General features: G+C 53.8%; 9 protein-coding genes across 9 annotated transcripts; 4 read left to right on the top strand and 5 right to left on the bottom strand.

The window, feature by feature from the left end:
* Positions 1-79: 79 nt before the first annotated feature.
* Positions 80-449, bottom strand: BO80DRAFT_318772 (uncharacterized protein; the record flags this gene model as incomplete). Its single annotated transcript, XM_025715097.1, has 2 exons — positions 80-155; positions 244-449. Coding segments are annotated over 2 exons (282 nt in total), but the record flags the coding sequence as incomplete, so codon positions are not given.
* Positions 450-1,726: 1,277 nt separating this feature from the next.
* On the top strand, positions 1,727-2,194 carry BO80DRAFT_426188 (uncharacterized protein). The gene is made up of 4 exons (XM_025719696.1): positions 1,727-1,887; positions 1,933-1,958; positions 2,002-2,060; positions 2,103-2,194. The coding sequence occupies exons 1-4, from the start codon at positions 1,791-1,793 to the stop codon at positions 2,158-2,160; spliced, it is 240 nt and encodes a 79-aa protein (XP_025574138.1). The 5' UTR covers positions 1,727-1,790; the 3' UTR covers positions 2,161-2,194.
* BO80DRAFT_426189 (carbohydrate-binding module family 48 protein) lies at positions 1,951-5,321 on the bottom strand. Its single transcript, XM_025719697.1, has 3 exons — positions 4,895-5,321; positions 4,566-4,701; positions 1,951-4,288 (listed from the first exon to the last, which is right to left on the bottom strand). Exons 1-3 carry the CDS (start codon positions 4,915-4,917, stop codon positions 2,333-2,335), a joined length of 2,115 nt encoding a protein of 704 aa, XP_025574139.1. The 5' UTR covers positions 4,918-5,321; the 3' UTR covers positions 1,951-2,332.
* A 100-nt stretch (positions 5,322-5,421) lies between these two features.
* On the bottom strand, positions 5,422-6,117 carry BO80DRAFT_116414 (uncharacterized protein). The gene has a single exon (XM_025713456.1). The coding sequence runs from the start codon at positions 5,958-5,960 to the stop codon at positions 5,523-5,525; it is 438 nt and encodes a 145-aa protein (XP_025574140.1). The 5' UTR covers positions 5,961-6,117; the 3' UTR covers positions 5,422-5,522.
* A 1,366-nt stretch (positions 6,118-7,483) lies between these two features.
* Positions 7,484-9,245, top strand: BO80DRAFT_116491 (cyclic nucleotide-binding domain-containing protein). Its single transcript, XM_025713457.1, has 2 exons — positions 7,484-7,539; positions 7,709-9,245. The coding sequence occupies exon 2, from the start codon at positions 7,820-7,822 to the stop codon at positions 9,050-9,052; it is 1,233 nt and encodes a 410-aa protein (XP_025574141.1). The 5' UTR covers positions 7,484-7,539; positions 7,709-7,819; the 3' UTR covers positions 9,053-9,245.
* Positions 9,246-9,543: 298 nt separating this feature from the next.
* Positions 9,544-10,705, bottom strand: BO80DRAFT_409517 (uncharacterized protein; the record flags this gene model as incomplete). Its single annotated transcript, XM_025717887.1, has 2 exons — positions 10,026-10,705; positions 9,544-9,830 (listed from the first exon to the last, which is right to left on the bottom strand). Exons 1-2 carry the CDS (start codon positions 10,546-10,548, stop codon positions 9,544-9,546), a joined length of 810 nt encoding a protein of 269 aa, XP_025574142.1. The 5' UTR covers positions 10,549-10,705.
* Positions 10,706-10,951: 246 nt separating this feature from the next.
* Positions 10,952-14,263, top strand: BO80DRAFT_358402 (forkhead domain protein; the record flags this gene model as incomplete). The annotated part of the gene is made up of 1 exon (XM_025715878.1): positions 10,952-14,263. The coding sequence occupies one exon, from the start codon at positions 10,952-10,954 to the stop codon at positions 14,261-14,263; it is 3,312 nt and encodes a 1,103-aa protein (XP_025574143.1).
* Positions 14,264-18,685: 4,422 nt separating this feature from the next.
* On the bottom strand, positions 18,686-19,451 carry BO80DRAFT_116595 (uncharacterized protein). The gene has a single exon (XM_025713458.1). The coding sequence runs from the start codon at positions 19,332-19,334 to the stop codon at positions 18,936-18,938; it is 399 nt and encodes a 132-aa protein (XP_025574144.1). The 5' UTR covers positions 19,335-19,451; the 3' UTR covers positions 18,686-18,935.
* Positions 19,452-20,022: 571 nt separating this feature from the next.
* On the top strand, positions 20,023-21,139 carry BO80DRAFT_426196 (putative cyclin-like protein (Clg1)). The gene has a single exon (XM_025719698.1). It carries the CDS (start codon positions 20,047-20,049, stop codon positions 21,082-21,084), a length of 1,038 nt encoding a protein of 345 aa, XP_025574145.1. The 5' UTR covers positions 20,023-20,046; the 3' UTR covers positions 21,085-21,139.
* The last annotated feature ends 1,958 nt before the right edge of the window (positions 21,140-23,097 follow it).

A 23,097-nucleotide genomic window follows, 5' to 3' on the forward strand; every position in this document is an offset into this window, starting at 1 on the left:
CCGACACATTCCCCGCCACATCCACCACATCGCCCGCAACCTCCCACACCCGACTCTTCTGTTCCTCGGCACTCCAATTCGTCGGCTTCGTCATATCCCAAATGCGGGATTTATACGCCGGGAAGGCGGTGTGATTCCACATGCTGACGAGGAGACTACCATCCCAGACACCACCACGTTAGTCATACTTCTCCAAGCAAGCAAGCAAGCACGCAAATCAAACACAACGAAGCTATGGGATACCTCTGACTCCGATCCAAATACTCCTCATCCTCCAACTTCACCCCGACTTTCATCCCGTCGCGGGAAAACACGACGTTCTTTTCTTCCATTTTGGATTTCGTGTTGCGGGTGACGTCGCGGATGATCGAGTAGGTGATGTAGCCGATGATGCTTAGGATGAGGAGGATCCCGAAGAGGATGAAGAGGGGGGTGAGACGGGTTGTCATTGTTCGTTTGTTCTTAAGTTGGGTCTTTGTTGTGAGGGTGGGTGTGGGTGTGGTTGTGGTTGATGGAAAGAGAAGAGTTGAGATAGGGTAAGTAATCAGACAAGTCGGGAAACAGGATACTCGTATCGGAAGGAAATAGTATATACTGATGAGAGTGGTGAGTGTGAGGAGGAAGAATGGTCTGTAGGGCGTGGACATGGATGAAAGAGTGGATGATGGATGGGCGTAGGGCTGAACCGCTCGTAGTGGTGGATGAGTGGCTCTGCAAACTTTGCAGTGATTGATTGTCGGTGTACTCTGCACCAGGGGGAGGGTCACACTGTGTGCCACTGCCAGTGCCACTGGTCTGGTCTGGTCTTGGTATTGGTAAGTGGGTGGATAGGTGGAGAGATCGATCCGGGGATGAAGATGCCGATTATTAAATAATAATAAATCCAGTAGATGCGCGGCTCTACTACCTTTCTTTTCAATGATTATTTCTCTTACTCACAGATATACAGCTGCACAGGATACTCAGGTATATATACCATACAGCCACAAAAATACTTGCACAAGGAAGCGAAGAATAAAAGAAAGGGGAATATCGTAATGAATTCCAATCCACCGATCAATCCACTGGACTGAAGCGTGGCTGGTGCCAAGCACGGCGGGGCGCGAGAACCATCCAACTCCAGGGCTGAGAATTCGGGTGCCTACGGCGTCAGGCGCAGCAACAGTTTCTATATTATGAGTAATGATTTGGTCACACTAGAATTATAATTAGGTAGAGATTCTGTCTAGGTTGGGGTATTTATAGTATGCAGAGGCAGTGAAGAGTGAAGACAAGGACAGTGCAGGATTACTGCTTAGTGGGTGTTGAGCTGGGGGACAGAGGTGGATTTTGTCATGTGCCTAGGGAGTGTGTCTGCTAGTGGCTGGTGCCTACTATGTACGGAGTAGGAACTGATTGATTACTGGTTTTATCCATCAGCGGTTGTAGTGTATTAGATACAGTGTACGGAGTACGGAGTACAGCCAGAATGCTCACAAGATCACACCCAGAAACCTACACTCTATGCACTCTATGTACTGTGTAGTCTTCACAGACCCTACCTATCCATCTATCTACCTACCTACAAAACAATCAATAGATAAATCCAATATACACAAAACACACCACAGTAGATAGGATAAACAAGTAACATCCCTGTCGTCATCATGAATCATGCACCGACCCATGCAACAACAACAACCCTGGAAAACAACAAAAACCACCATAATACAAAGATATGTACTTACCTACCTCGACAGGTCCAATTCCATAAGCTGATCCCCATATACTGTCTAATATCTAATCCAAAAATGTGCGACATTCCCTTCCTCCCCATCTTCCCCATCTGCTTCCAATGCGGAACGGACCAGAATCCCTGTCGCTGTAAGGTCGTGGGTCCGACTCTCGGTAGGTATTCTCTACACCTTCTTACATGCAATGCTAATGGGATAGGGTTTGTGTGTACGGTCGTGGCTGCGGTATGTCGATCGGACTGCTACTGCTTCATAGCTAATGATACAGGTCATCTGCTACCCCGCCTCCATCTTCTGCGGTTGCTGTCTCACCCAGACCGGCAAAGAGTAAGTGGTGACTCCCCGCGGCGAATCAGGCTAACTCTCCAGCGTCTTGGGCTACCCCGTCAAAATCAACGGCATCATCAGCGACGCAATACCCATCTAGCTAGAAATATCCATAATCAACATTAACATTATCATACTAGCTACCATGCTCCACGAGCACCAGTAAACCAAGCCGTAGCAACTATACGAGCCATGCAATCAGGTATCCAGTCGAGTAAGCACAGAATCCATCCTCCCATCATACACCGTAATCATTATCATAGCCATCGTCTTCAAACCGACTTCAACTTCTCCTTCAGTCGCAAGAAAAAGCCTTTCTTCTTTTTCTCCTTGCCATTGGTCGTGTTGGCCGGCTTCGCCGCGCCGTTGGTCGGCCCCGAGCCTGTCGTGCCAGCCGACGCTTCGGTCTCAGCTGGATTAGCTGAATCGGCGGTTTTCGTCGCACTCGCACCCGTGGCACCAGCAGTGGGAGTAGTGGTCTCGTCGGCAGTCGGCCCACTCTCCACCCCAGAGTCAACAGTCTTGGTCGCACTGGCGCCCGTCGCTCCAGCAGTCGGGGGATGCGAGGTGTCCTCGGAAGCGACAGCACCCGGCCCAGATACTGCAGAAGTCTTCGCAGTGCCAACCCCGGTGGTCACCGTGGGTCCATCCGTGGAGTCAGTGTTCCGGGGGGAGACCTGACCCGAAGCGAGCTTATCATCAGTAGCCCGGGGGATCTCCGTAGTGCTAGCTGTGCCAACCGGACCAGCAGTCTCCGGCGCAGGTTCGCCAGTAGCCCGTGGTGCGGTCTCCGTAGTGGCAGCCGTGAGAGCTGGTGCTGGCGCCCCAGCCTGGTTGTTCACCGGGACCCTTCGTTGAAGTTCCTCTTCCATCTCTCTCTTCTCTTCAACGGCCTCCTCATTGACGGCTGCCTCGGGGTCCTCGTGGGCGTCAGTGATCGACTGCTTCACGACATCGGGAACATCCTCAGCGGGCAACCCGCCGGTGGTCTGTTTCTGTGATCCCAGAGTAGCCGCACCGAGCCCGGCAGCAGTGCCAAGTCCGGCCACCCCAGCTCCAAGTCCAATCCCAGTAGAAGTGATAGCAGGTGCAGGCGTGCCAGGGGAATTGTCCACCGGGACCTTTTGTTGGAGCTCCTCTTCCATCACCTTCTTCTCTCCGACTGCTGCCTCACTAGTGGCCGCTTCAGGGTCCCTGTAGCCTTCAGAAATCGACTGCTTCACCACATCGGGGACATCCCCGGCGGTCTGTCTCTGTGATCCCAGAGTAGCAGCACCAAGCCCGGCAGCAGTGCCAAGTCCGGCAGCACCGGCACCCAGTCCAGTGGCAGGAGAGGAAGTAATAACAGGCGCTGGCGTGCCGGGGGAATTGTCTACTGGAACCTTCTGTCGAAGCTCCTCTTCCATTTCCCTCTTCTCCTCGACCGCCGTCTCACTAGTGGCTGCCTCAGGGTCCTTGTGGGCATCGGAGAGCGACTGTCGCACCACATCCGGGACATCTGTCGCAGGCAGTCCGCTCGTGGTGTGCCTCTGGGATTCCAGGGGAACTGCAGCAGCAAGTCCAGCAGTAGTGGACATAGGTGCGACAGATTGGATCGTGTAGGTAGGTTGCGTAGCCTCCGGACTATCACCCATGGGAAGGCTGGACTCTGGGATCATATTCTTAGATACCGGGGGAACCGAAAAAGCGCTGCCATCGAAGTTGGAGCCGGCAAAGGCACTGCTGCCTCCCTGTTCATAGCCAGCCTGGTCGGTCCGCGCAGTTGAGTAAATGGTGTTGGGGTTGAATGTGCTGGCGTCAGGCACCTTCTCCCCCGGGTTAAGCTTGATCGGGTTGCCGGTGCCACTGGAGGCCGGGATGGGATTCACGGAGAATTTCTCAGTCTCACTAGCTGGGGTAGCTGGATAGGATCCCGGCACACTGGCCCGCTGCTCCAAAGGTACGTCCTGGCCCAGTCCTGCAGTGGTCGACCCCGGTGCGGCCGACGAGATGGTGGGATAATATCCGCTTTGACCATATTTGCTGCTGGACTCTTTGGGAATGCCGGCTGCCAATGCAGCGGTAGTTGAATCTGGCCTAACGCCGGACATAGTGGCAGTGCCGTTCAGTAGGGGATCTGTTGATTCTTCCTGAATCTGGTCAGGATAGAGCACGTTGTTGATGTTGTTGTTGCCGTCGTCTTCCTCGGGGGCTCCGCTATCGGTGGTCCAGAATCCGTCAACGACAAACTGTGAACCAGAAAAGAATAATGTCAGTTTATGGAACCAATGCAATGATGACGCTGAGAGATGAGTCTTATAGTTTGGGGGGGAGGCACGGCTTCCCCAGTTGGCGGCGACATGACGTCAGTGCCAGGCCGCAGCGTCATCGTGGATGCGAAGATAAGCAAAGCACGGCCGCCCGCGATGCCCCATCCAAGGACGTAATCATCATAAAAAGTAGAACAAGTAGCAAGCAAATCCGGATAGCAATGGTCATGTGCAGAGCCTTCCGTCGTGGTCTCACCTTGTAGTGTATCTTCTCATCCGTGGCCGGTAACGAAACTTCCTTTTCGAACCCATCGCCTATGCGGTCCAGCTGCACAGTCTTGCCCCAGTCATCAAACGTCCCAGTGACAAACACTTCGCTCGCACTGTACGGCCTGTTCATGCGAGGAGCCGCATCAGTCAGCGATCAAATCACTTCAAAAGGCTCGAGCTGAGCAGGCTTTGTTCCATCCACCCTCGTCGCTTGGTACGGATGGTGTCGGATAGAATAGAATTTCCACAGGAGGGCAGTGGAGCAGACAATTCCCTACAATTGGAGGCCCAAACATTGGCAAGGGGATCACTTACCATCGAAACGTGAAGCTCCCCATTCTGGCGGTGGAGATGTTAGATCCTCCGACTCTCAATAGGTGCGGTGGAAGCCGTAATCTGTCAGCGGTACTCCGTACACAGTAGATATTCTAGGAAGCACGGAGGGAAAGAGAGCTAGAACGCTCGGGGCAGGAAAAATAGAGAAGGCTGGGAACCGGCGATAAAGCTTGCGGAAAGATGGGGAGGATGAAGCGGGGTGGCGGTCGCACACAGACCGTCACCGGTCGGACGTTTTGGCAGGAAGTACGGAGTAGAAGCAGCGCCTTGAACTTGGCCGCCAGTTGGACATCAGCACCAGCAGAGACGCTGCTCAGCACCCACGTAGAATTTTCACTGTCTCAAGCTTCGGTCATGATGAAGCTACGGAATAGTGCCTGCCTGATCCTCATACACCACAGTTGAGTCACTGTCTGCCAACCCGTGGACAACGCAGAGCAGCGACAGCTGGCAGCTTATCGCGTTGGCGTTCGTCACAACCTTGTTGGGACCAAGCCCATCGAGATAGAGGCTCGTGCCCGGCCGCATTTCTGCCCGTAGCGATAGCCCTCTTCCCGACCATTTGTCCATCGTCCACGTCCAGGGACAGAAGCGCCTGGGAGGGGTTCTACTGGATGAGACACGTCGACGGTGCCTGACCTGGATCGATACCTACATTACAGAACATGTACCTACATGCATCGAGCGACACTCGGACAACCTTATATTGTTCCGAGCATCCAGGCTTGACAGCCTGACCCAGTCCGCCCCAAAGTTTCTCCCAAATCGACCGGCTTCTGGCTACCCAGAGTGTCTCCAGCGGCCGACGAGAACCCAAGTGGATGATCTCAAACACCCAAACTGGCTGGGACCAGACCGACCCAACCGCGTCCCGGCGCTTAGCCCGATCTAGAGAGCACGGGCCTGTTCTAATCTTGAAGAGGAATGGTCGAGGTCGGCGATCCCAAAGCGATAACGGCTGGAAAGCTAACCGCATCAGGATGGCCAGAAGCAGCACCTCAGGATTGACATTCCATGGGAGTCGAGCATTTCTGGTTGCTCTCATTGCCTGCCCAGGCTGGAGAGGAAACGTTACCTTGACCAGCCAGTGGGGATGATCGAACTTTGACACCCAAGTGGCTGGCGGAGCACTCGTCCTGTCATAACGACGGCTCTAGCCAACGTCAACGAACGGAGTCGACCTGCCTATGACCTCAGCAAGCAGATCATCCGAACCCAGAAAGACGCAAACGCCGTCTCGTTTGCCACACGCGCACTCGGATGGCCTGACGAATGACAAGGAATCGCGTCGAGGACGCACATCGTCTAACAGAAAGTGGATGATGCTGGTCGCCAGTCTCTCCTATTTCTGTCTGCTGTCATTGACTAATAGGTCCCGCCCCCTTTGTCAAGGGTCTAATGGGCATGGCACGTCCATCACCGCCGGTGGCGCAACGCAAACCAGTCTGTTCCCCCCTTTCCGGATATCGCAATGTTCTAGAAAACATCTGGAAGCCCCCTAGACATCCGATCGAAGCTTCCCCCGTTCCCGGTTGTCTGGGCTGAAGGATTTCGGGACTGAATCTAGGGCCCATCGTCCACGTCTCCTTTTCGGTTTCACCTTCTAGAAACCACTGGGACGGGCTAGTACGATCGACTACGCCGGACTATGGATTTCATTTGATAATATCGGGCCAGACTATTGACCCGGGCACTCAGCTATTGAAGTAGTGGATTTGGCTAGCGAGTGTCCGTGACGTCGATCGAGACATTCCACCAGTGTACCCGGCCTGGGCAACCCTTAATTAAGGAGGTGAGTCGAGGATGAGGCACGGAGGGTGGCCTGAGTGGTGAGAAAAGACGACAACCCGAATGAGGATTTATTAAATTTCGAAAAGGCATGCCTCTGTGTCCGATTGGACCCCCCTAGACGGCGTAAGTACGGTAGAAGATCATGAGATATTAAATAAATGCAAGCTTTCCGGCTCCTCCATCCAGCCTGCCTGCTTTGCTGCCCCCCGCCTTTTCATGGTTCTCCCCCTCCTTTCCTGCAACCCCTCCGGATCCAGTTCCCTACGTATCACCACTACCGCCCCTTTTCTAGTGCCGGTTGTCCTTAAAACCTCTAGAAGGCTTCGACGCTAAGTGTCCCGTCATTTCTCTGACCGTGAGCCTGCAATCCTGCCGGGCAACCTCCCACGCGACCGAAACCCGCAACCCGAGGACGAGTCAGTCGGAACTGGTAGGTCAACCTCGAAGCTACTCCCCATTTAAGTTCTGCCGTCTTGCCCCTCCAAAGCTTCCCTCGCTGGTGTGTTGGCGTTTCACCCTTCACTTTTGCTCCTTCTCTCTGATTTATTTTTCCCCCATCCCTTGGTGCGCTGTCTCTGGGTTCCCGGGTGAGTTTCCTGCGTCGTGCCATCTATCTCTCCTGCTGCCAATTCCTCCTGTTGTGTGCCCACATCGGTGCTGGCGAAGCTCCTCCGCAAGAAGCTTCAGAGGCTCGCGACGCCGAAAAGCGTACCAGGGCGGGCGGCCAATGAGGCCTGCTGGAGACGATACCCACACTGGGCTGGCGGAGACCCCAATCATCATTCAATGATCTTGCTTCCTTGACTGGAGCGCTGCTCAGCTACGACCTTCTGGTCGGTTTCTCTACCCGCCCCTCCCCTCCTCGTTCTCTGCTGTGCTACCACATCTTCTTTTCTTCTGATGACTACTCCCCCCTCCTTCTTCCCTTTGGCTCCGCACGTTCAATTTATTTCTTCATCTTCACGCTTGTCCGTGTCTTGCTTGGCGTCTGACCTCCTTCAGTCTATTTCCGTCCTTGCGTGCCGGCCGCTTCAGTCGCCGTCTTCCGATCTTCCTTCTTCCCCGCTTCACTGTGGCCGGAGCGGCGCCCTCTCCGGCCCTTCCTTCGCCAGCATGGCTGAGAGTGCATTCCCCAGCACCCACCAATCCCTCCGGGTTGGCACCAAAGACGACAAACCCGCAACTTTTCACAAGATCTCCGAGGATGAAGAATACGAGGTGACGTCACCAACCGATCCCACTTTTCGCACTGCCAACGCCGCTCCTGCGTCCTCCTCGACCGGCAGTCCCTTCTTCGGTGGTGCATACGGCGAGTCCGGCGGCGCAATTCGCTTCAACCGGAGTCCTTTCGACGATGGGTCCAGGGAGGAAGACGAGGGGGCGGACGAGTTCCCCCCGGAAGATATCCGCCCCACGGGAGCTGCGAACCAGGGATTCCCCAATAATTATGCGCTGGGCCGTCGGACATCGGTGTCTGCAGAGTCCCTGAATCCCACCTCAGCCGGCTCAGACAGCTGGAGCCCTCCGTACCATGAAAAGTCAGAGGATCAGCTGTCCCGTCTAAAGACCGCGGTCAGCAGCAATTTCCTTTTCTCGCATCTGGATGATGACCAGTTCAAGACGGTCCTCGATGCTCTGGTTGAGAAGCCCATCCCCGCCAAGGGAATCAAGGTGATCAGCCAGGGTGACGCGGGTGACTACTTCTACATTGTCGAGAAGGGCAACTTTGACGTCCTGATCCACCCATCGGGCTCGGTGCAACCTGGTCCGGACGGCATGGGCAACAAGGTCAACACCATTGGCCCCGGAGGCTCGTTTGGAGAGCTGGCTCTCATGTACAATGCGCCTCGTGCGGCGACCGTGGTGTCTATCGACCCGAAGAGTACCCTGTGGGCCTTGGACCGCATCACCTTCCGACGGATCCTCATGGACTCGGCCTTCCAGCGCCGTCGCATGTATGAGGCGTTCCTGGAGGAGGTGCCCTTGCTGTCCAGCCTCAAGCCGTATGAGCGTGCGAAGATTGCAGACGCCCTGGATGCCATCAAATATCCCGCTGGCTCCACGATCATTGCTGAGGGCGATCCCGGCGATGCATTCTACCTGCTCGAGTCCGGCGAGGCAGATGCATACAAGAATGGTGTGGAGGGCGCTGTCAAGTCCTACCGCCGAGGCGACTACTTCGGTGAACTCGCCCTGTTGGATGACAAGCCGCGCGCTGCGAGCATTGTTGCCACGACCGAGGTCAAGGTCGCCAAACTGGGCCGGGACGGCTTCAAGCGGCTACTGGGACCGGTGGAGGAGATCATGCGACGAGCCGAGTACGAACAGAAACCCACGCCGTCTTGAGGCGGTTTGGACATGAATACGCGCGCCACTGGCGCTTCGGGACCCTGGCGAAGAGGAGTGCGTTTGGCGTGGTTTGCTGTGGTGACTCTTCTCTTTCTTGTGTTATTTGTTCACCCTTTCTGTGTACTTGGTTGAACGGCCAGCCAAGGGAGCATGTGTGTCTTAAGATCTACGACAGATGGGTTGAAAAGCTCCCATGCATCGGCGAAACATTGGTCGTGCTCGATTATCGGCATCGCGGGGTGTCTGGACTGTTTAATATACGGGTCTGTTCCCTGTTGCTTCGCGCTGGAACAGCCATCCCGGCGCTGTCACATCATTCGTTTCTCGAATGCTTGTCTCTCTGATAAACCACCTGGATTGTTCCTGTGTTTGCCTTATATGTTTATAATAGCTTGTTGGCTACGAAGGATACATATTGAGATGTACGATGCCGCGTTGATCGTAAGAGGATCCGTCTGTAGTCATGGATGTATATCCCAAATCCCGGCTCATCGCGCAACCACCAAATCACTTCGCAATACCCACTTCTCCCCCTGCCGAACCTCCTTCCCCTCATGCAACATACAGCGATCCCCATGTCGATGCAGCAGCGCCATGCCGGGCACCGGAGCCACCGAGACGGGCTCCGGGTTGCGATTGGTGCGGGTAGGCTCCGGATAGAAGACGGTTTCGCCGCCCTCGCAGCTGGTCAAGTAGATGAGGAGCGTCCAGGTGGTGCGGGCGGCTCGGGGAGGGCGACCGGGGGAGGGGAAGGTGATGGCATTGGAGTCGTCATCTACGAAGCATCAGCATACGCTCCTCTACAGGTGCTACTTTACAAAAGTGGTACTAGGTACCCCTCCTCCAGTCCCTCTGGATTCCTCCCTCTCCTCTCCTCTCCTCTCCACCCCGCCTTGGCCTCACCCAACACCCAACCTTCCACCAACATCAAACCCAACCCAAGATAAAAAAGAAAGAAAAAAGAACTCACAATGCTGCGCAAAAAACTGCCCCTTCGAATACCGATAAATGCGAATATTCCCATTCAACCCAATCGGCTCCCCACCCCACGTCTCCTTCAAATCCTTCCCCCCACCCTGATTCTTCACATTATCCCCCCCCTCCTCCCCCCTCTCTACTTCCTCCTCCTCCGCAACACTCATCACCAAATCCCTCAACGCCGTCTGACTCCACAATATCTCCGCAAACGTATCATCCTGGATTTGGAACCGGTCGTTGACGCGCACCGCGTCGCCTTTTTTGGGCTTCCCGGGGGTGGTGGTTAGTGGGAGGGAGGAGAGGAAGGAGGAGTAGGTTTTGCAGAGAGTTGAGGGGAAGAAGTTTCGGATTAGGTAGATTTGGGAGGGGAGGAGGGGGTCGAGGGTTAGGGAGGTGGAGGGGAGGAGCGGGCGGAGAGGGGGCCAGTTGGGGGGTGTGGTGGAGGTGGTTGATGTGGTGGTGGAGGGAGGGGGTTGTTTGGTGGGTTTGGGGGGTTTGACGGGTTTTTTGGGCATGGTGGTGGTTCGCTGTAGGTGAGGGTGGTGATTGTCGGGTGTAGGTGGTGGTAGAGGTGGTCAGTATCTGGTTGTAGTAGTAGTAGGAGTAGGAGGAGTAGGAGTGATGGGGATATGGGGTCAGGTACGGAAACAATTAAAGGAACGCAGCTGATACGTTCACGGGAAGCTGTAACAGCGCGGAGACGGTAATCATCCGCTCCTACCTGGCATCCAGGCAAAAATACCGTCACGGACTGGCAGAAAATTTATGAAAAAAAGGCCGGGGCGTGACGGGGCCGACCAGTCACAGGACGCGGTGGACGGGGCCTCAGCCTCACCGCCCTTGACTTCCTCCTCTCCTCCTCCTCCTCTTTCCCAGCCCGTCCTTCTCCAATCCCCCCCAAAGACCAGCCCGCCGGTCATGTCGTCGTCGCAGACCATGACAGCGTCTGCGGTGGGCCATCGTCCTCCGGATGCTGCGCCAAATATGTCCGCCGTGTACGACTACCCTCGCTCCCAGCAGCAACCTGACGACCAACCGCACCCCTCCCCGCCCAGCGACTCCGCAATCCGCGCTCTGCACGATTCTGCCCCCGACTCTCCTCCCAATGGCCTGCCCTCCCTGCCGTCCACCACTCCCTTCGTCAAGTCCGAACCCGCCGACCACGATTCCTCCCATTCCCTGTCCGCCGCCCCAGACGCCCAGTCCGATTTCCGCCGTCAATCTGCCGCCAGTGCTTTGCTGGCCCAACTGCTCGGAAACCAGTCCTCGGCCGACGGTCTTGGGCCCGAGGATCATCCAATGCCGCCAGCACAGGACGGGGCCGATCATCCCCAAACCAACGGTTTCGATATGAAGGGCCAATGGCAGATCGATTCGACGTCGGCATCCCCGGCCCTACCTGCAGATTCGACCAACGGAGGCTTGGATCAATTTCCGCCGGGATCAACCGAACCGCTGGCTCCTCACCAACAAGATGAGAAAAACTCCGTTCCACCGCCCGATTTCACGTTTTCGAACCCCGAGCATAGCGGCAGCATGTCAATCAAGACAGGCGATGCCGTGGAAGGCCTGACGGACCCGTTATTGTTCTCGAAATCGAGTCTAGACCACCCGGACCTCTTTTCCTCCTTCGATATCACGGCCGCTCCGAAGACCCCGTTCGAGGCATTACAACAGAATGAGATGCTCACTGCGGCCTATCTGTCGCAAGGCGCCGATCTATCCGCCCTTGGGTATTCGGGGGGGCATTTATCTCACGATATCGCCGGCTCGGTCGCTGGGTCCGAGCCCCGAATTCAGGCATTTGCGAAGTTGGAATTTGATGACGGCCACTTCTACTGCAATACGTATTCCTTCATTCTTGGGCGTGATGTACGAGCTGCTCGGGCCGCCCATCAGCGCGAAATACAGGTCCGTCAGGCGATGAGGACGTCTCGAGCTAAGAGCTCGAGCGGTGGCAACACATCACATACGCCCAATCGTGTGAAGCACGAGGGCAGCGGCATTCTTGGGAGCGTCGTCAGCGATCGAGGTGGAATCATGGGCTTTGATCCGGATATCCCGCCACATCTGCCACATCATCTCAGTCGTCGCTCGTCCGTCTCGTCCCATGCTGAATCAGGCGCTCCGCTGCATGCGACGCCAGCTCAATTACAATCGACCACCGACTACAATGCACTGGCGATGCAGTCCTTAAGTGAAGGGAATGGAGATGCCAAGCCAGTCGATGCTTTGGCCCTGCTTCCTTCACCCGATGCGTGTCCGACCATCCCCATTCACCCCCCGGCGACGGTTGACGGTAGTGCCGCCGGGCATCGAGGGATTTCCCGAAAACATGTCAAGATCGCTTACAATTTCGATCGAAATTTGTTTGAAATGGAGGTAATGGGAAGGAACGGTGCTTTCATCGGGGCAGATTGGCTATCACCGGGCCAAGTAAGGCCTTTGCACAGTGGCGATTATATCCAGATTGGAGGAGTCCGCATTCGCTTTCTGCTTCCCGACGTGCCAATTGGAGAAACCGGTGCGGATAGAGAGGAGGAGCCGTATGCAGCTGAAGAAGAGAAGACGCAGGCTTCTACTACCGGTGAGAATGAAACAGCGGCTCCAAAACGCGCCCCTGATAGTTCGGAGAACAAGGAGGCCCCGAAGACTACGAAGATCATTCTCAAGACCCGAGAGCCAGAATCAGCGCGACCAGTGCAGTCCGTTGAAGGATCTGGGGAGGTCGCTCAACAGCCTGTACGCCGTCGTGGCCCTGGACGGCCTCCGAAGGACGGCATCATGTCCAAGCGCGAACGAGCCGAGCTGGCAAGAGAACAGAAGCTGGCTGCGAAGCGGGAGGCGAACGGAGGTGTCACTCCTCCACCTGCGAACCGATCCAAGGCCGGAAAGGCACCAGCACCTACTGCTGCTGCAGCCACACCGAAGGACCCCATGGGCGGCGAGTCGCCTGGGTCGAAGCCTGAAAAGCGCAAGTACACCAAGAGGAAGAAGCCCGATGGCACGCCGATGGATTTTCCACTCCCGTCGACAGAAGGCGGCCAGTTCCCCATGGAACACCGGCCCGAGGAATTCATCAAGGCACCGCCAGTCAAGAAGCGCAAGCCGTCACGCTCGCCATCACCCAATTATCCGCCTGAGTCTGCGTACACGCCGGAGGATCTGGCCAAACCGCCGTACAACTATGCCGTCCTCATCTTCGATGCCCTCACAGAGGCTGGCACTCCGATGACACTCAAGCAGATCTACCGCGCCTTGAAGCTGAAATACCCCTATTTCCGGTTCAAGTGCGAAACCGAAGGCTGGACATCGAGTGTGCGACACAACCTCAATGGCAACAGCCATCTCTTCATGCATGCGGAGCGTGATGGGAAAGGATGGTCATGGCAGCTGCGCCCAGGGGCCTCAGTCGAAAAGGAGAAGAAGCGACGGCCTTCGCCTCCTCCGCCAGCGTCACAGCCCCCGTCGGCACCGGCAGCTACTCCACAGTACATGCCTCAGCTGAATCCATCGTATGGCAGTCAGAATGGACAGCCTGGCATGGCCAATCCGCACTTCCAATTCCCGACCATGCCCGCCAACCCTTATGCAGCTCCTACCCCTGTCCCTGCCCCCAATCCTACTCCCGCACCTCACCATACGAGCCCCTATCCGCCCCCTACTCAAGCCGCCGCCTCCACCCCTTTCCCGATACCCAGTCCGCTCCGAAACAACCTCCCGCCTGCTTTTGCGCAGACGACCCCTTCAACTTATACCTCGCCTTATGCCTCGGACCCGCCACCGCAGCTGGTGCAGCTGCAGCAGTCACAACAGACGCAGGCGATGCCACCCCAACCGCAGCACCAGTCTCCCTATCCGCCGCCCAACCCACCGTCTATGCCACCGATGAATGCACCGCACCAAGGTCATCCTCCACCGCCACCGCCGGGTCCTCCTATGCAGCACCCGCCGAATATGGGCATGGGCCACGACCCCGGGCCGGGGCCCATGGACAATTCGGAGGCGTCGTCGTTCAATGAGCGGGCCAACAAGGCGATTGACGACTTCGAGGCGGTGCTGATGGAGGACTACGAGGATAAGAACTACATCCGGGAAGTGCTCAAGAGTGCCCGGGCGCGTGTTCTGGGCAACGCGACGGATAGTTCGTTCCCCGGGGGCGAGCCGAAGGACGAGGCCGTGATTCTGGACGCGCTTCGCAACCTGATCGGGAGCCTGAAGGACGAATAGGTGCCAGCGACATTCCAGGATAGAGTAGCAGACTAGACTGACGAATTTACGACTTGGGATTTTGCTTTTCATGTTTACGAACATCTGCACATGGAGACTGGGCCGGTGTTAGGGATCTGTGATCTGGGACATGTGCGATCACACTGATCTACGACATGAACGGAGTCTGATTTTGTTTTCTGCTTTCGCCCTCCATGCTCGTGTCATTTTCCTTTCCGTTTCCATTTTCTCTGGGTGGATGGTTGTTTCACCCCACCCCTGCTTCTCGATGATATCCCCTCCGTTCTGGACCGAGGGTCCATTTCCTGTTTCCTGTTTTTGTCCTTACGCCCGCGACATCCCGGAAGCGCATGGCTTAAGCGCCGGGCCGAGTTCTTGCATTTGACCAGAGTCTCATCTTGTGATTACATTCCGGGGGGAGGGACGGAACCGTGGTGAAAAAGCTGGAGTTAGGTGCATAGACAAAATACGAACGTGGTTGCATGCGGCGTGATCAATTGGGGTTTCGATTCGATGTGAGCCCGAGGGGGCTATGACTTGTCTGCCTTCTGCCCCTCCTGAGTCCCGTAACTGTGGTGTTCGTAGTGCTTCTTACCCCTCCCCCACCATCCATCCGACTCTTCCCTCCCGCGGGGTCGAGTGCCTGCATGTTAACCAGCACCATTCCCGATGATCGGAACGACCCCTCATGCACTCCCTTTTTCTGTTCTTATCAACCGGATTCACCCGTGGCAGCAGCAGTCAGAAAGTCTGTCTGTCAGTCTGTCACCGGGCCGGTGTGCTGCTGCTGCTGCTACTGCATATCCGTCTGTCCGAGTCATCATCTTCATCCATACATACCATCCCTCATGAGTTCAGTGGTTGATTACTATCATCCTGTGTACATTATTTGCTGTATGACTGCATATGTATGTAGGTAGATGGATCTGTCAGTTGCCGAATCCGGATGACTACCTCCTCATCTCCCTCCTGTATATATTATTGGGGGTGGTGTACAGGCTGCCGGTAATTAAATGCATGTAGGAGGGAGGGACTCAGGTTGACCACTCGGTCGGTTGGTACCTTCTATCCGGTTCCAGTTATCTAGATAGTTACTTGCTGCTTGCTTGCTTACACATGCATACATAACTAGATACCTAGTTACCCAGTTAACTAGTTACTCCGTAACTAGGTGAGTAATCAGTAAAGCCACTAGGAAACTATGAAGGAAGTGTATGGTTCAGATCGGGCAGCCATGATAACCGGGGGTTGGTGATTTTTGCCCCTCAGGGCCGCCGGCAACCACTCTCCACTTTGGGGTTACTGGATCTTGTTTCCTGCAGTAGGGTCGCTTCTTTTGGCTTTGTGTGGCTGGTCATCATTTATTTATCTACATCATTGTGGGTTTGGGGTACGGTGTATTTTGTGTGTTGTGTGTTGATTGAGGAGATGTGAGACAGTACGGTGTGGTGTACCGTACGCTGGAATAATGTATGTGATAATGTGGTGGTTGGGGGGCTGCTGGTGGTGTATTATGAAACGGGAATGTTTCTGGCTGTAGTGCTCGGTAGGGAGATGCCGTGCGGCTATCGATTCCGTACTCCGTATTGTCTATGTATCTGGCAGGGTGCTTTGGCCTTGGGTCTAACCTTGGGATTGGGTAGGTATTGTTGTGATTATTGAATTGTTAATATGCATCTATCTAGAGTACAATAGATGATTACAGGCTTATGGCTGTCATTAAATGGGTGGTAGTAAGGTTGCTGGGCTATGGTATCCCATCCATTCATGCTTTCTTTTGTCTGTGGGGTTACTATGCCCTCCTCCAGGTGCAGTACAGGTTGCGCGCTGAGGGATATACCACTACAGTCCTCCGTATTACAATATTATTCTGAGATCTGAGGATCATTATCAGGATAAAGTTGACACGATCTGCAACCATCCACCCCTCTCCAGGCACGGCTGATTGGATCTCAGACCATGAGTCACACAGCCTGAGAGGATGGCAATAGCCTCACCTGACCACTCCGTAGTGATCGGACTTTTCCCACCAGAAACGACCGAAGGAATCCAATCCGCTCAGTAAGGTGCTTTATCAGGCATCGACCTTACGTAGACTACGCCGTACCTAGGCATCTACCTAGGTATCAGTGTTGGTCGAGCAACCGCAGGAATGTAGGCATGGAATGTTCCCGCTCCTGCCAAGCGGATTGCGATGATGTAGAGACTGACTCGGTTCTGTACCTGTCCTGTCCTGTCGCTGCATGTGTGGTGACCTACAGCCTGCCTGTGGTGTGTGGTGTGTGGTGTCATTGCGCTTATAGTTCAAAATGAGGCTGTCTGGTGGCATGGCCCGCCTTGACAGTTTAATCGGCATTGCCACTTCTGTACGGAGTACTGTCTATCCATCTGAGTATGTACCGACAGGGTATTAGATCCATGAGTATCTGCCTACTGTGTACTCCGTAGTGATGTCTTCCCTCTGACTGGCTATAAATAACAGCCTGATCCTATCCATTCCAACTTTGCCTCCTGCAATAAGCCAAGCCACAGACCGACTAGTCCAGGTTGATGTACCACTCCAAACACGTTTTTTGCCCTTTTTTCTTTTCATTTTTTCTTTCTAATTTAGCACGGGGGCGCACGGCCCACCCATTCGTTGAGCAGTTCGAGGACTTCCCACTAGTCAGGTAGTCCACGGTTGTATCGGGTATGGTTACACTGCACTGTACGGAGTACACTTCTCTTTACAAAGATACAAGGTACCGCCTGCTATTTTTTATCGTGGATGCTGGTTTATCGGTGTTGCTGCCTCCATTCTGTCTTATTACTGCCTCTAATACGGAATACTCCGTACAGAATAAGTACTAGCACAATAAGTGTCCTGCCACAAATGTATGGCATCACCCCTTTTCCCAGCCAATCACGGGAATGACGATACTGCCGGGGATTGATTGGGTCCATCCATCAGTTCGCGGGATGCATCACTTTAATCATGGGCCGTGGAAAGGAACGGAGGGATTAATAATGATAATAATAAATTTCAACGTCTAGACTTCCAAACTAGACTACTTCGGTGTCTTCAGTCCCCGGTGGATTCGACGAATTTTCCTGCTAGCCGCCAACCCAACGGTGAACGCTGAACCCCCTACCTAGTGTATCTCTACAGGCACACACACACTACGTAAGGTCACCCGTCGCAGTCACCAGTCCTAAACAGTTTGACCGGCCGAGCCCTTCTCCCGCCCAGGGGTCTGGTCCGCCTGGCCTGGCTGGGCTCCATCCGCAGGTCGTGCAGTCGATTATTGGATGGATTTGCAGCCAGTGCCTACTGAAGCATCTCCGCCATGCCACCCTCATCTGACACTTAATTACCATCTCGACGGTACCTGCTCGTATTATTGCACGGAGGTTGGGGATCCTGGGAAATGGAGTCATCCCTACTCCGTACTACTCCCTAGGCATCATCAGTATTCATCATCTAGTCCGGCGTGCCGTGCAAGATGCTATATTAAGGCCGATGGTTGATAAGTCAGCCGCTCAACCATGGACCCGGGCTTCTCTTTCCCTTCTGGCCGCGGGTTCTGGTGGGAATACACTGGGTCTGCGATGGAAGTAACCTGGCCGTTCAGCAGCGTTACGGTGGAGGCCTCTCGGTCGGGTCGGTCAAGTCTGAGTGGTTCCCCTCCCTCCAGGCTCTCTTTTCTCTCACCCTTTTTTTTTCTAACTGGCTTTCCTGTTTAATATTCTGTCTTATTAATTTGTTAATTCTTCAAATCATTATTTTTTTATTTTTTATTATTTTATTTTTCCCACCTGATCACTTTCCTGCTGCCGTTCCATCATCACCGGTTCATCATCTCCCTTTAGCAGGCTCTAAGGGAAATAGTAGGGAAAATTTTTTAAAACTCTAAACCTTCCAGCCCATGTATTACTTCCTCCGTGGGAAGCCGTCCTGCTTCATCCGGGTGCTCTGTTGCTGGTTGGGCCTGACGGTGGCCTCCTGTCATCACGATTCCATCACCCAATACGGGGGACCATTCAGCAAGATCGTTCTGGCGAATTCTTTGCTTCCATCGTGCTGGTTGCGATTCAAATGGGTACCTGTTCATCGTCATAAAGAACAGTTGCCGGGGGGCTTCCAGGCAGATCCAACGGTCATCATAATTAAAACAATTGTAATCAAAAAATAAAAATAAATAGATTATTCTTCTCTTGCTAAACCTGATACATTTCCTTGACACTTGACTTTCCTGGGTTCATTCCGGTGTGCTGCTCGAGGATCATAGAAGGGGGGTCTCAGGGTAAAGCCAATACATAAAAAACAAAGGAAAAGGACCCTCCACTGGGCGCCCTCGACCCCGAATGATCCATGGCCATACGCTGGTGGTACTGAATCCTGACGGGGCCCGGTTAGTCAGAAGTGAAGGACGTGAGCCGGGGATCGTCACTCGACTAGACTCGCTCTGACACCTCGGACCACTAAGCTGCAATCCCTCCCTTTCCTCTCGCTTTTCTCACTCGGCCTCTGGCTTTGGCTCCTGCTCGCCTTGCCTTTCGACTCTCGCTCTCTCTCTCCCTCCTCTTCTCTCTTCTCTTCCCCCATCCCCCCTCTCCTCTTCTCTCTCCTCTGTCCTTCTCCCCTCCACATCCGTTGTCATTCTCACGTCTTGCCCTTCAATCTTATCCCATCTCAATCCTCCATCTCACTTTCGCCTCCCTTATACTCAACGAGCTTTTCACTAAGTATCGTTGTCGCCGTGGATCGGGGCCATCCCACCAGACGCGAGAACTGGTTTTGCTTGATTTTTTTCCTCATTAAATAAATTGAAAAAAAAAGAACCCCAAAAGCAAAGAATTCAATCGTCTCTTCGGTGCCTCGCTTCACACTACCTCCTTTACCGCTTCCGCTATCGTTGACCGTTTCTACGCGTCTCCGGTGATTGCCGCAACCCGTCCTTTTCGCCTCCAACCTTCGAGTGCCTCGTGTTCGATCAATTGTCCACTCGCCCCGGAAAGGAAAAGAAGGATCATCAGACTCGTGCCCACAACAGGACCGCGCTATCCGGCAAGGAACACTCATCCGAGACATTAGCCGCGACCGCTTCTTCCGCTCCTTTCGACACCGTGTTGTGGAATTGTACCTCCATGTTATTCAACTAAGAGACCTTCTCTCGCCAAAAACAAGAGCTACGGCTCGTTGAGCAACCGCTCTTCTCCCCAGCTTCAGGGCGTGGCGAACGTGTAGACGGTTCGTATCTGTGTCTTCTTGGGTTTCTTTTTCGACTCCTTGCTGTGTGGGATCATTGTCCCATTGAAACCGATTTGCTGACTTGAGAATCTCTCTCTTACAGTCCCAGACCCTCGTCTGCCTTCCCGTCCTGAACTGGTTTTCTTTCTGTTTCTTTCTTAATCCATACCCCACCATTATGCCGTCCTTCTTCGCCCCTGGCCTCCAGGGCCTTCCTCCCACTCCCCCCCACATCTTGAGCGGTGGCAGGATGGAGCACGATCAATCCTACTACCTCCTCGGCCCCTCGGCCGCGTTTCCGCCTCGCTACCCCCAGAACGGCTGTGATTTCATCGAGCATTACTCCCAGTCGACCTGCTACACCAAGCCCATGAATTCGCAGTCCGGTCTGGGCGTCCGCAATGGCAGAGAAATGGCCGCCGCTCACTCCGCGCTCAACCAGCCCATGTTCAATCCCCTGGCATCCGCCAATGTTTTGCCTCCCATACGCAACAACGTTCAGTTGCCCCCGATGGAGAGCGCCGTGTTGCCCCAGTACCGACGACAAGACATGATGGTCCAGCCGGAGCCCCAGCGCAAGGAGGAAAAGGCTACTGGAGGTGTCGCCGCCCACTTGGATTATGAGATGGACCAGATGTCCGACTTTGTGGCTGAAATGGCCCAGGGAATGTATGCTTTGTACATCACCGAAATCAACCTAGCAGATATTGACTTCGCGCGAAGCGTCTACCCAGGAACGTCGGTCCCGCCCCAGTTTCGGAAATACGTCTACCAGATCTTGTCCTCGACTCGCCTGCCGAGCTCGACCATTCTCTTGGGTCTCTATTACCTGTCTAGTAGGATGCGGATGCTTTCGTCGGCCAAGGTGTTTCACTCGGGCAGTGGCCAGGTCTACCGGATGCTTACGGTGGCCCTCCTCTTGGGCAGCAAGTTCCTGGATGACAATACCTTCCAGAACAAATCTTGGGCGGAAGTGAGCAACATCCCGGTGGGCGAGCTGAACTCGATGGAGCTCGACTGGCTCTTTGCCTTCGAGTGGAAGATCCACGACCGGATTTACGACCAGCAGGATGGCTTTACGTCATGGCTTTCCCACTGGGACACCTGGCGTAACAAGACCGTGGCCCGGGCGCAGGAGTCCCGCCACGCGTTGGCTCCCATCGATACCAATGTTCCCCGGAACCACCGTGTGTCCAAGCCCCTGCTCTCACCCGAGGGACCGATCCCGCCGCAATACCAGCGTAGCGCCACTTACGAGACCTCGTGGTTGAACCCCGCGGCCTCGGAGTATTCGCCTCCCTCCGCACCTCATACGGGACCGAACACTCCGGATTACTACGCTGCTGGGCCATGGTACACACAGCCTCCCCCGCCCTACTCGCGCACCTGGGTGCCGCCCCAACAGTACATTCCTGCCCCTCGATCCCAGCCGCCATCCTACCATCACACCCCCGCATACGCGCTCCCGTTCGCGCAGAGTGTGTGGACGGGCCACGGGTCATCCTGTGGTTGCTTGTACTGTGCCAAGCATATGGAACACTACATGTGTGCCAACCCGTTTGGCTCGATGCAACCGATCGTTGCTGGCTAGTCAGGGGGCTAGCTCGGCTGCCCCTTTGCGTTGGCCCACTGAAAAACCGTTTTTTAACTTCTTTCTTCTCCGCTTCTAGATCTTTTATTTTTCTTACTGATGATACCGTGTTTTCTTCGTGTTTCTGCATGACTACCCGCTTTCTTTCGTCGGTTTCGGTTATGTCTGTTTTCTGAAAAGTACCATCGGTCGTCTTCTTTCCCCATTTCTTTTCCTTCTTTCTGGCCCGAAAAGCAAAAACCTACAAAAAAAGTGTCCGGCGAATGGGGGTCGCTTGCCTTGCATCTACCGCCTCGGGTTGCGCGTCCTTTCACGATGTGACACTATTTTCTGTCTCTCCTCTTCGATACGATCTGTTCCATCGGGTCGGATTTTACTCCAGTGATTCCTTCGGCCGAAGCTGTGGAGTAAGATGTCACGACAATTACGATTGTTTTCTTGCGTTCTCGCCTGTGCTTCGCCTGCGCCTTTTCCGCCTCTCTCTTTACCTGTTCGATCTTTCCTCATTTTCTCCGGATTTGGGCATTTTATCTGGCGACTGTTACTCATAGATTGTTTTCCTTGACTTTCGTCAAGTTGGTACATTGGTTTCTTTTCCCACACTCCACTTGAGTATTGTGGCGTTAATACCTCGTTCTGTTCGGTTTCTTTAATCTGTGCTGTTGCCTTTCGTTCTGCACTAATCTGTTCCGGTCGACAGATCTTTTCGTTTTCTTCCATGCGACCAAAGTCATGCCTCGGTGCCACATGCATCGAGTTGTTGTGGCTTCGTCGGAGGTGTGCTTTGGTTGTACATTACTTTTGTTTGTTCTTTTACCTTCCATGACCTTCATCTTGCATGTTTGTTTATCGCCCATCCCCCCATCGTTGGTGCGGCATTTGAAAAGTGATACTCCCCCCTTATGCCCATTTTATCTACTCGTTGTCTTGTCTATTCTCCTCCGTGTGATTTCTTCTCGCTCTTCATTCGATGAATGTAAGTTAGATCCCACTACTTTCATACCAACCACAAGAAACTGGGCCAAGACATTTGATCCCGAGAAGTCAGGGATGTTGCTACTTCTACTTGTGCTTTCATACCTACATTCAATTCCGGTAGTCTGGTTGCTAATCTGTCTTTGTAAAGCGAGGACTGATATTCCTTCCGTTGGACCTTTTCGGTATGGACCCCAATCCTTCGTTTTGTAAATGACTGTAGAGAACCGGGTCTTCACCGCCTGTTCCAATCCCGCCGAGCGGTTCTTCACATAGATTCGAGATACCAATATAGACCAACTCTCCTAGCTTTTTCCCATATCATACCATATCAAATCATAACGAATGGAAGAACCGATATCAAGATACTCATAAATTTGATCTTCTCTTTAAATCAAACATAGGGAGAGAGAGAGAGAGAAACCTTTGTTCAGTTCACCTAACCCATTCATCAGTTGTATTCCACCGAGCTCGTCTCTCTTGGGTAGTAGGTAGGTAGGTAGGTAGGTAACTGTAGGTCTCTGCGAGCTTGAAAAGATCTCTTCCTCTCTCTCTCTCTCTCTCTATCACGGTTCCGTACTCCCATTCAGTACAGTATTTTATTTTTATCTTGACATTGACATTCATTGGCATTGTTTCACAATGATGAAAGAACTCCTCTCGGATATTCTTTTCTATTGTCTATCTTTTTTTTCCTTTTTTTTTTTTTTTTGGAAGTACCAATCGAAATCTGGTGCCTTTCATCCCTGTTGATTCTGGGTGGATCTGTTATCGTGATAGAGATGGAGAATGGAAGATTAAATTCTAATTGTGACGTATTATGATATTAGATGATATGATGGGGATTTTATCTTCCTTTCTTTTACTAGGATAGGATGTGGGAATGATGGGGTTCGTTCGTTGTGGACTTGTGTTGTTTGTTGTATAGATACGGAGAGAGAAAGAGAGAAGAAAAAAAATTGGATAAGGAAGGGTGCCGGGTTGGCGGGGGGGGGGGGGGGGCGGTTCTATTGGTTATGTTTGGTATGTATATGTCGT

This window comes from Aspergillus ibericus (genome assembly GCF_003184845.1).
Source record: "Aspergillus ibericus CBS 121593 unplaced genomic scaffold BO80scaffold_26, whole genome shotgun sequence".
Taxonomy (NCBI): Eukaryota; Fungi; Ascomycota; class Eurotiomycetes; order Eurotiales; family Aspergillaceae; genus Aspergillus; species Aspergillus ibericus.

Excerpts from the sequence above, each read along its gene's own strand:
- BO80DRAFT_426188 (XM_025719696.1), top strand. The coding sequence starts at position 1,791 with ATGTGCGACATTCCCTTCCTCCCCATCTTCCCCATCTGCTTCCAATGC. Across the intron at positions 1,888-1,932 it reads GGTCGTGGGTCCGACTCTCG|GGTTTGTGTGTACGGTCGTG; the intron begins GTAGGTATTCTC and ends CTAATGGGATAG. Across the intron at positions 1,959-2,001 it reads TGTGTACGGTCGTGGCTGCG|GTCATCTGCTACCCCGCCTC; the intron begins GTATGTCGATCG and ends CTAATGATACAG.
- BO80DRAFT_426189 (XM_025719697.1), bottom strand. The coding sequence starts at position 4,917 with ATGGGGAGCTTCACGTTTCGATG. Across the intron at positions 4,702-4,894 it reads GGGAGCTTCACGTTTCGATG|GCCGTACAGTGCGAGCGAAG; the intron begins GTAAGTGATCCC and ends TCGCATGAACAG. Across the intron at positions 4,289-4,565 it reads ATGAGAAGATACACTACAAG|TTTGTCGTTGACGGATTCTG; the intron begins GTGAGACCACGA and ends TCTGGTTCACAG.
- BO80DRAFT_116414 (XM_025713456.1), bottom strand. The coding sequence starts at position 5,960 with ATGAGAGCAACCAGAAATGCTCGACTCCCATGGAATGTCAATCCTGAG.
- BO80DRAFT_116491 (XM_025713457.1), top strand. The coding sequence starts at position 7,820 with ATGGCTGAGAGTGCATTCCCCAGCACCCACCAATCCCTCCGGGTTGGC.
- BO80DRAFT_116595 (XM_025713458.1), bottom strand. The coding sequence starts at position 19,334 with ATGTCTCGGATGAGTGTTCCTTGCCGGATAGCGCGGTCCTGTTGTGGG.
- BO80DRAFT_426196 (XM_025719698.1), top strand. The coding sequence starts at position 20,047 with ATGGTCCAGCCGGAGCCCCAGCGCAAGGAGGAAAAGGCTACTGGAGGT.